Source organism: Jatropha curcas, chromosome 1 (assembly GCF_041381405.1).
Source record: "Jatropha curcas cultivar XTBG-Jc1 chromosome 1, XTBG_Jcur_1.0, whole genome shotgun sequence".
NCBI classification, from domain to species: domain Eukaryota; kingdom Viridiplantae; phylum Streptophyta; class Magnoliopsida; order Malpighiales; family Euphorbiaceae; genus Jatropha; species Jatropha curcas.
Window position 1 is genome coordinate 2,679,094 of NC_143151.1, and position 9,496 is coordinate 2,688,589.

The window sequence follows — 9,496 nt, forward strand, 5'->3', positions numbered from 1 at the left end:
GCATTCTAAAATTTATTTAAAATAAAATTTATCAATATTTTTTAAACTCATATTAATATGTATGAAAGAAATATGTAATATTAAAATCGATTTTTTAAAAAAATATATATATATCGCCGGAAATCATTAATGAAACCGTCAATTCATCGGAACAGCACAGAAACCGAAATCCGACAGTTCAAAAGTGAATTTAAATTCAATATTTTAAAATTTTGAACGCCCGAGTAGCTGTCCGAAAATGCTATTACAATTTCTTGAGACATTATTATGCGGGTGTTAAATGATTGCAGGATAATATCTTCAGGAGAGAACAAAAAATCTCAAATTTCGAAGCATAATTGATGTAATTAGACTATAGCTCTGATTTTTCTTTTCTTCATAATGTTTTTATCTTTTTGAGATGCATTCACCGTCTTTATGATTTTGGGCCCTCTCCAATAATCATCCACTTTGCTTTACATTTTTTTATAAGCAGAAGCTTTAGATTTTCAGGTTTTATGGAGTTATAAATTGAGTTTTTATTTTATTTTTTGTTAATTATTATTTTTATTATTTGCTCAATTTTGTGTTGTAAAATTAGTTAGGAGATTTTTTTTTTTTTAAAATTAGAACAAGATTCATGTATTAGGATCATAAATTATTCAAAAATTTCATTTAAAATCTCTCAAATAAAAAAAAAAAAAATGTAGCTCTATACACATGGAATGATTATCATAATGATCTAGATCTTTACGTGGTATAGTTTGAGATCCTCGTTATGTTTTGACCTAAATAGAAAATGTTGCTATCAATTCAAGCTTTATCTTATGCTTATAAAAGCTTTATAAAAAGCAATATGGAGCCTCATAAAGCAATCATCGGTATTTCCTTCGTAGGGGGGCAACATATTAATCAACCACCACCCCTTAATTATTACTAAGATATCTATATCTATCTATTTATACAAATATTTGAGTCATAAAAGTTTATGTTGCATCATTTTAGAGTATTTAAATACTTATGTGGTAATGTTAATATATTGAATTCAAAATAATTTTTATATTTTTTAAAAAATATTTTTAATATAATTAATAGAGAATTTAATTAATATATTTAATAATATTTCTAGTTTTTAAATAATTAATAAAATTAATAATATCATTAATATTTTAAAAACTTTTCACTTCCTTTTTACAAATAATTAGCAATGTCATTAATATTTTTTTTGAAAAATTATTTAAATTAAAGCAACATAAATATAAATTAAAATAATTTTTTTAAAAATTACATTTAATTTAATTTAAAAAATATAATATTATACAATCCATGCATCACACAGGTTCAGAACTAATTCAAAATAATATGAAATTTATTTAATTAATCTAAAATTTCATCATATACATATAATAGAGATTATGCATGCATGCATGTATCATGTGTGAGTTCAATATGTGATGATCAATGGCTAATACATAAATTTCTTCACGTTTCGTTAAAATAAAATATCTTTATACACTTATGATTTTATCCTTTTACATTTTATCTTGACAAAATAATAATTTTTATTAAAATGTAAAATTATAATATTATTATAAAATTTTTAAAATTTAGGTAATTATAAAAGCAATTATAATGATAATCGCTAAAAATATAAAGATAAATTTATACATTCCGCGGATGATAAGGACAATAAAGCGATTGCACAAGCAAACAAAAAATTATTTATCGTAAACCTCAAGAGGATGAGGGCTTATGTGTAGTGCAAGAATTAATGTAAATGGAAGGTACAGAAATACTCTGCAAATTGCACCAGCATAACTTTATCGTACCATTTTCTCTTTACCAAAAGCTAAAGAACCCTAATACCATTTTTCTCTTTCGGTCAATAATTACTTTCCCAGTACCCTTTTCACAAAAGTACATCAAGACTCTCATCTTTGAAAGAATTGAGAGAGAGCCCAAATCCATAACCCTAACATCAAATTAAAAGCTTGTCAATTTAAACCATATAAGTAAGCATTTGTAGACCAAAGTTGAAAGATAAGCAAGAGAACTCATATTACATACTCTACCATGTCTTCCCTCTCAGGAAACGGAATCAATGTCAACATAAGATTGAAGCTTCTTATAGACAAGAATTCAAACAAGGTATTATGTGGAGAGGCAGGTAAAGATTTTGTAGACTTCTTGTTTGGGCTTCTGCAATTTCCATTGGGTTGCATAGTTGGTCTTCTTCAAGAAAATAAAGCTCTTGTATCAGTTGCCTTTTCCAATATCCTCCAAAGTGTTCAAAACCTAGAAGATAGCTTTTTCCCATCTCCTACAGTTAAACAATCTCTATTGGAGCCTGGAGTGGATTCTTCTCAACTTGACTTTCATCTCCTTTTCCCAAAGTTTAAACCTTTATACCATTCATCGCAATACTTTGGGAGTCCCAGTCAAAATCCAACGAAGGGGTATATTAAAGAAGATAACGCCAAGTATATGGTGATGGATAGTTTGAATATTACTCCATGGTCTGATATTTCTCTTCTTACTCTTATTAATAAGTTTAATATCAGAGAGTTTAGCTCTGTTGAAGAGAAAAATGTCGTCGTTAATTTCAACAAGGTAATTAACATTCTTCTATTTAACGACTTCTCTTATATGTTGTATATAATTGGTGACGTTCTTTGTGCATTTTGTAGAGCTTGGAGTTATTGAAGGCATCGTTGGAGTCAGAAACAGTTCTGACTGATGTGTTCCTTAGGGAAGAATGATGCTCCATTTGTGAAATGAAATAAATAGTCAAAAGATGTTTAGGTATAAGTTCATCCTCGTACGTGTAATATGTGATGATATATGTATGTGTGTGTGTGCGTGTGCGTGTGTGTGTAATGTATTTTTGGTTTGAATGCTCTTGTAGCTTTGCGAGTTTATACATAAATTAATCAAGTCATTTCCTTATAATCTTCTGGGTACATATTTCTTTTCAATAATTATGATTTAAATTTTTTTTTTAAAAAAATCATTAAATTAAATGGATCGTCATTTCTAAAGTCCAATTTGTTAGACTTGTTTACGTGCATTAAAAAAAAAAAAAAACAATTCTTTTACTTTCAGATTCTTGTTGGAGACCAATTTTAGCATATGGTTACAAGCATGAGTTGAGTTCATTAATTCAAGACTTCTAGTATTGATAAGTTAATATATCTAAAAATATTCTAAAATTATTGTAACAGGTTTCAGAAATTCATTATAAACACATAATCCAGAATCCAAGTAGAACCTAAAGTACACATTATTAAAAACTTAAAAACCGATAATCCAATATCCCTTGCTTCTAGGGTTGTAAATGAGATGAGATCAAGAGGTGCTTGAGGCTTTACTCAATAAAAGCTCGCTCGAACTCGTTTTCGTTTGATAAACTTATCAAGCTAAGTTCGTTCGAGCTCGTTCCATGAGCTTACCAAACTGAGGTCATTAACTCGCGAGCCAGCTTTATAGTGCCAAGCCGAGCTCACGAGTTAGTTCAATAAGTTAAAATTAATTAAATCTATATTAAATTGATGTTGTTTTGGTTAAAGTCATACATGGTTAGATAATAATCAATGCACATAAAGTTGCAGGCATAGCAACTCTCATCTCAAACTACAGTTGGAAATACAGAAACAGGAATATAATATTTCAAGTCCAATTCAACCATACATAGTTTATTAGAGAAGGGATTCTTTATTTTAAAGATGCACTGCAATTCATTTTCTTTTCATATCTTTTCATATGAAAAAGTAGAGATACAGTGTTTATATAAGATTTTTAATCTGTTCATAGAGAATTAAATTGGTATTAAAACATAAAAGTATTTTCTTTTTCCACACCAAGCAAATATCTATTTTGGTTTAACAATGTCAAGCTGTCAAGAAATAGAATTCCTCTAAGAATTCTCTATTATTCCTATACAGGTGTCCTTTTACATGAACCTAATTAATTTAAACAGAAGGAGGTTAGCTTAATAAATATGCTTTTTTAGCTGAGTTAAAAAAGTACCAGTGGTAACTAATTTAGCTGAAATGTATCTTCCATTCACCAACTACAGGCCCCTTTGTCACAAAAAACAAAGATTTTGGATATGCACACAAGTGAAAAAAGTGAAACTACCATGAAATGTTGCAGAGCAAAACATGTGCAAGTGCTATCAGTCTCCAACTGCAAAAAACTCCTTTACATTTTGAAGAATACCTTTATCGTATGGATTCATAAACTGCATTTGAGCAAAGCTTCCGCCTGCTTTGGCCAAAAATACCAAGATTTCGTTTGTGACATTGATGCTATAGATAATTAGCAACAAAAAATACGGTGGAATATATTTACCTGATTGGGACTGAATAATAACTTGGAACTCTGAGTATTTCTTCCAGTTTATCTGGAGAAAAAGAGTGTGTTGCTTAGAAAATTCGATATTGCAAACTCAATCTGCATGTTTATAGAAGATGACATTTTTCCTCACTCTTAATGAAACCTGAGGCATGGATTGACCAGTTGTTCAATAGAGTATGTTCAAATTATATGCATATAATAAAATACTCTTCTATTCTCTCACATGAATACTCACATACATTTGGCACTCCCTCTTAATCCAATTATCACTTAGGAACTTACCCACTCATCAGTCCTGATGTTAAAGCATATGCAATATATATGCCACGCCATAAAAACAGCCTAGTCACAGAACAGATCAATATTAGATACTCTGGCTCTGAAGAAAATTGTAGAAATTGGACATTAAGCGAACACAAACAAGACCTGCCACAGTACTTGGAGAAGGGTAAAAAGCATTGTGCTAATAACCAAACTTCCACCTAGACCATTCTACAAAAAATAATATACAGTAATTAAGGGGGAAAAAAAGAATGGCAGAGAGATAGAGAGTATCACTTGTACTGTAGAAGCACAAGATATTAATAAAAAAAGTTAGTTTATAGCACAGAATCGCCTACCTCAAACCTAGTTCCGTCAAAGATATGGGAATCTCTTGCAACTGGAAAAAACACATGAACACGAGATTTAGTTCTGTGGAATGTGGGATGTTCAATGAGTACTCAACCATAAGGAAATTTAAATGCATAAAGTCTACTTCGTGCATCATTCAAAATCTATAATACCAGAAACAAGAAAACCAAGATGTATCCTTCAAAATCTAGAGTCACATTGTAAAGAAATTCTAACTATTAATTAACATAGCCTGGAATATTGCTGTCTACATCAAACAAAGAAAGATCAACAACAGCTAGATTGAGAAAGGAAAACACATGAGAGGCAGGTTAAGCTTACACTGAAATGAACACAAAATGTAAGAAGCCTCAGTACTGAGAAATCCAAGTAGAAGAACCATGAAGAGAATATGGTTATTCTGTCCTGCACAATGCGGATATCTTAAGTATGTGAAATGGCCATTTACAAATGAAACCTGTTGGATTTGATCAATCTCAAATAGGGAATTCTAACATAATAGTCACCTATACAGTTCCCAAAAGCAGGACAATGGTGGTCAAAACCCTTTATATATGCCTTGCAGATCTTACAATATCTAACCCGCTTCAACTGGAAAGAATCCTGCGAAACAATAAAACATTAATGACTAATCATATTACGAAGAAAGCAAAGCAAGCAAATGAAAATATACAAGTTTAAAAAGTGGGGAATAAAGAGGATAGAAATTGCTAATGGCTTGAGGAGAAGGTGAGGAAAAGAGCCAGAGATCATAGCAGACCATGAATAATACAGATATCAGCCGCATGACAGCACATGAAATTTAAACTCAAGTGAACATTAAGCTGGCAATTTGCATGCAACGATTGCGAAGCACACAAATTCTAAAGCCAAAAGAAGGGACCCCTATGCTTAGGTTGAAGTGTTAAGCATTCGTTGTTGTTAACAGAAAAACTTAGCTGCTAATTCATAATACCAACAAGATAGAAACAAAAGAAGTTTAAAATTGTATGTAGCTAACATGCATTCAGATCAAAAGCATAGTGTTAGCTTAGCTTTGAGTAAATTACATTTAAACATACAAAACTATTAACACTTCAAAGGGTAAAAAAAATAATAATAATAATTGAAGCCGAAAAGCCTTGACTAATTAGCTCAATTCAAACCCACTACCTCGTTACGAGCTTCAACTTCAAGGGCTTTCATTTCATCACAATTATCTGAATAGGAAGATCCATAACTTACAAAACCAGGATCACTTGATAAGATACTGCCAGCAGGAACATTTTGCTTATTAATATATAGATGACAACAAAGCAACAACATCCTTTTTTCTCAATGCCCAACCGAACAATGGGAGAGATTAAACTACCTACATAAACCAATGAACAGCATGACAACCTCTCCACTGAACACAGCACTAATTAGATGTGGAATGGCTGCAGAACAGGTAAGAGTGTGAAAGTCATTAACACACAATAATGACTTGGAATTCTAAGTTTCTAAATTTCTAAATTTATGTAACCAGTCATGCTTGAGTAAAATTTATAACAAAATAAATACAGTATGCAAATGAACTCCAAACTTAACAGAGTACAAGCTAATAAAGCCAGATATTCAAAACTGAATTCTATATTTAATCCAAACATGGATATTCATTTGCAAATTTTTTAAGACGACATTCAATTTCAAATGAAATGAGTTCCATGTTAATATAGAAAGCAATCCCAAATTTGAATAATTTAGACAAGAAACAAAATATTATGAGCTATGGAGAATGTAAATACCTCGTCGAATGACAACCCAATAAAGGCCCCAAACGAAGAGAATATTGAAGAAGACGAAAGCTGGAGCTGATGCATAGACTCCAAGAATCAGCCTAAACCATCTCCCAAACACCAAAACTAGCAGCAAAACCACAACTGTATAATACAAAACACTTTATAGCAAATTCCAAAAAACTTGACGGACAAAAATTGAAAAACCAAAGAATGGAGATAATTGAGGAACCTGAAAGAGCGAGTTGGAGGAGCAGGGGGGAAGTAGAGAAGCAGCGAGGGACAAGAGACAGTGTAAATTGAGTAAGCAATACTAACAACAAAGAAACTGTACAGCGACAGATTAAAGTTAAAAATGGCTCCTTGTTGTTCTTCTGATCTTGGAACTGTTGCATTTTCCTGCGCCAAAAACTGCTTCCAGAGCTCTGAATTTGATTCTTGATTTATTTTTCCGCTGACTTTGATGATTCTCTTTCTCCTCTCTTTCTTTATTTCTTTCCCTTTGCTTGTTCTTCTACTTCAGCCCATTTGAGCCCAATAGACTGGAGCTCTAAATCATCAAGAAGCCTCTTTGAAGCCCATGTCAATATATGTGATTCTTTTGGTTTTAGCCTTTTAGGGGTCCCAAAATAACAATAATTATTATTATCTACTGTTTCAAAACTAGTACTCCCTCTCTTATTCTCAAAAATTTTTTAATTTTGGGAGTTGCGGCTTATCATAATTGGCATTTTCTCTAACTGTTTGGTTAGCCTTGCATGTGTAAATTTTTAAGAATTTTATTTTGTTTTTTATTTTTAAAATAACTAAATACAAATTATTTATTACCTAAAAATTTATAATTAAAAGCATATGTCCAAATATAAAAATATCAAGAGAAAATAAAATTATTTGTATACAAAACGAGTAAATAAAATCTTATAATAATAATAATAATAATAATTTATCTCATCCCTAGGATTTTCCACGTTGTTCTAGTTGATTGAGCAACAGAACAAACAAAATTTTTGCATTTGGGATAAATACAAATAATCAATTATTGGATTAATGATAAGGAATAAACTTTGATTTGGAAAACTTATATCTTAAGAATATTATTGGTTGCTTGTCTTGAAAAGGCAATAATAATGCACCAATAAAATATTTGAAAAATTCCATTAATTAGAGGGCTGCGCAGTTGATTGTTTTGAAAAAAGAAAAATCAATAAAAAAAAAAAAAAAAAAATCAGATTGAATTGTGGAAATTTGGCCGATAGTTGTGTGTGTTTATTGTCAAATTTGAAAATGAAGTGAAAGGTGATGTAGGAATAGGATGCAGACAATTTGATAAAATATAAAGAAAAAGCTGAGTCAGATATTCAAATAAAGACAAGTATACAACAAGAAACAAAAAAACATTGCCACGACTGACTGTGTCATTTAAGCTATACATATTCTATTTGACTTTGTTGGAATGCAGAGTCACCTGGAAAATTTCAATCCTATACTTAGCCTCTGTTCCAAATAGACGATTTCTTCTCATTTCTCAATTTCACATTTTCCTTTTTCTGAGTTATCAACTTTTCCGACCTTTTATTACTTCTTATCTCAAGAATTTTTTTTATACTCTTCGATATTTTATTTGCTTGTTTTTTTATGTATTTCAATATCAGATTTTTTATTTAACTCTCTCCGGTTAAGTTGGGTGTTTTGGAAAATCTATTAGTTTGAAATTAGACTCCGAAGTTTGTTAAATTTTTTCTTGATTTTATTAATAATAATAATAATAAAATATTTATTTTCTGTTCCAAAAAAAAAAAAAAAAACTTTTCCAACCTTTTACATTTAAGTTTTGGGCAGTGAAGCAAATAAATCAAGCACTTCGTCAACTATTCAAAACTTGATTCAATAAAAATCGACTCAAGTCGTGTTATCAAATTTATTTAATAAACAAGTAGAGATCTTTAGCACGCAAGTCAACTTTATCGAACAAATTTGTGAGCTAATTTGATAAACTAAAGTTTAATTAAATTTATATCAAAACAATGTTGTTCTTTAAATTGATTAATGTGTTCTTACTAATTTAATATATCTCGAACTTGAACTTGAGTTAGGTTCATTTATGATCATTGAGCTAATCTAACTCACCAAATTTGAGTTTGGAATAGCTTCGTTCTTTACAACCTAGTTTTGAGGTTTATAATAGTTTTCTAATAGTTTTTTTTATTAATCTAAATGAATTCTGAAGTAAAAATAATTTTAAAAATAGATCAAATTATTTTTTATTTAAAAATAATTGGTAATATTAAGATCTAACGAGACTATAACTATAAGAATATTTATAAAATTTGATTACAAGTTCAATTTAATTAAATTAAGTTCTATAAAATTAAATTTAGAATGCTTTCAAATTATTTATTTTTAAATTGAATTTCACCTTTGTCAAGTACATTAACTTTTGAATGTGAGAATTGATAAAATAAAATCAATTAAATTGAATTTTTATAAAATGTGTGTTTTTAAACAAGTCTTAAAATTTTTTTTATTATTTAAAATTCATGATGTTATTAAAATCAGATTGATTCATGGCTCTAGATAAATTTAGTTTCATTAAATAAAAAAAAAACTAATCAAATATTATTCTTAAGAGTTAAAATCAATTTTTTTTTATAGAATTAAAATGTATTTCTCTATCTCTTCAGCAGAAACTAATCCATTTTGGAGCTATAATTTATAAATATTTTTAATCCTCTCAATAAGTACATGTAGGAATTAAATCTGTCTAATAACGT

General features: G+C 29.5%; 2 protein-coding genes across 8 annotated transcripts; one reads left to right on the forward strand and one right to left on the reverse strand.

Moving 5' to 3' along the window:
• Window positions 1-1,744: 1,744 nt before the first annotated feature.
• LOC105628249 (uncharacterized) lies at window positions 1,745-2,928 on the forward strand. The gene is made up of 2 exons (XM_012209632.4): window positions 1,745-2,589; window positions 2,667-2,928. Exons 1-2 carry the CDS (start codon window positions 2,053-2,055, stop codon window positions 2,736-2,738), a joined length of 609 nt encoding a protein of 202 aa, XP_012065022.1. The 5' UTR covers window positions 1,745-2,052; the 3' UTR covers window positions 2,739-2,928.
• An 870-nt stretch (window positions 2,929-3,798) lies between these two features.
• LOC105628248 (uncharacterized) lies at window positions 3,799-7,203 on the reverse strand. 7 transcript variants are annotated; one of them, XM_020676982.3, is made up of 11 exons: window positions 6,958-7,203; window positions 6,735-6,869; window positions 6,320-6,386; window positions 6,121-6,217; window positions 5,475-5,571; window positions 5,290-5,373; window positions 4,956-4,996; window positions 4,774-4,827; window positions 4,618-4,677; window positions 4,330-4,381; window positions 3,799-4,242 (listed from the first exon to the last, which is right to left on the reverse strand). In XM_020676982.3, the coding sequence occupies exons 1-11, from the start codon at window positions 7,118-7,120 to the stop codon at window positions 4,154-4,156; spliced, it is 939 nt and encodes a 312-aa protein (XP_020532641.1). In that variant the 5' UTR covers window positions 7,121-7,203; the 3' UTR covers window positions 3,799-4,153. The 7 variants fall into 7 exon arrangements, with proteins under 7 accessions (XP_020532641.1, XP_012065021.1, XP_020532643.1 ...); XM_012209631.4 differs by having other exon boundaries at window positions 4,762-4,827; XM_020676984.3 differs by lacking the exon at window positions 4,774-4,827.
• Between the last annotated feature and the right edge of the window lie 2,293 nt (window positions 7,204-9,496).

Excerpts from the sequence above, each read along its gene's own strand:
- LOC105628248 (XM_012209631.4), bottom strand. The coding sequence starts at position 7,120 with ATGCAACAGTTCCAAGATCAGAAGAACAACAAGGAGCCATTTTTAACT. Across the intron at positions 6,218-6,319 it reads CTGTTCATTGGTTTATGTAG|TATCTTATCAAGTGATCCTG; the intron begins GTAGTTTAATCT and ends TCCTGCTGGCAG. Across the intron at positions 4,382-4,617 it reads ACATCAGGACTGATGAGTGG|ATAAACTGGAAGAAATACTC; the intron begins GTAAGTTCCTAA and ends CTTTTTCTCCAG.
- LOC105628249 (XM_012209632.4), top strand. The coding sequence starts at position 2,053 with ATGTCTTCCCTCTCAGGAAACGGAATCAATGTCAACATAAGATTGAAG. Across the intron at positions 2,590-2,666 it reads TCGTCGTTAATTTCAACAAG|AGCTTGGAGTTATTGAAGGC; the intron begins GTAATTAACATT and ends TGCATTTTGTAG.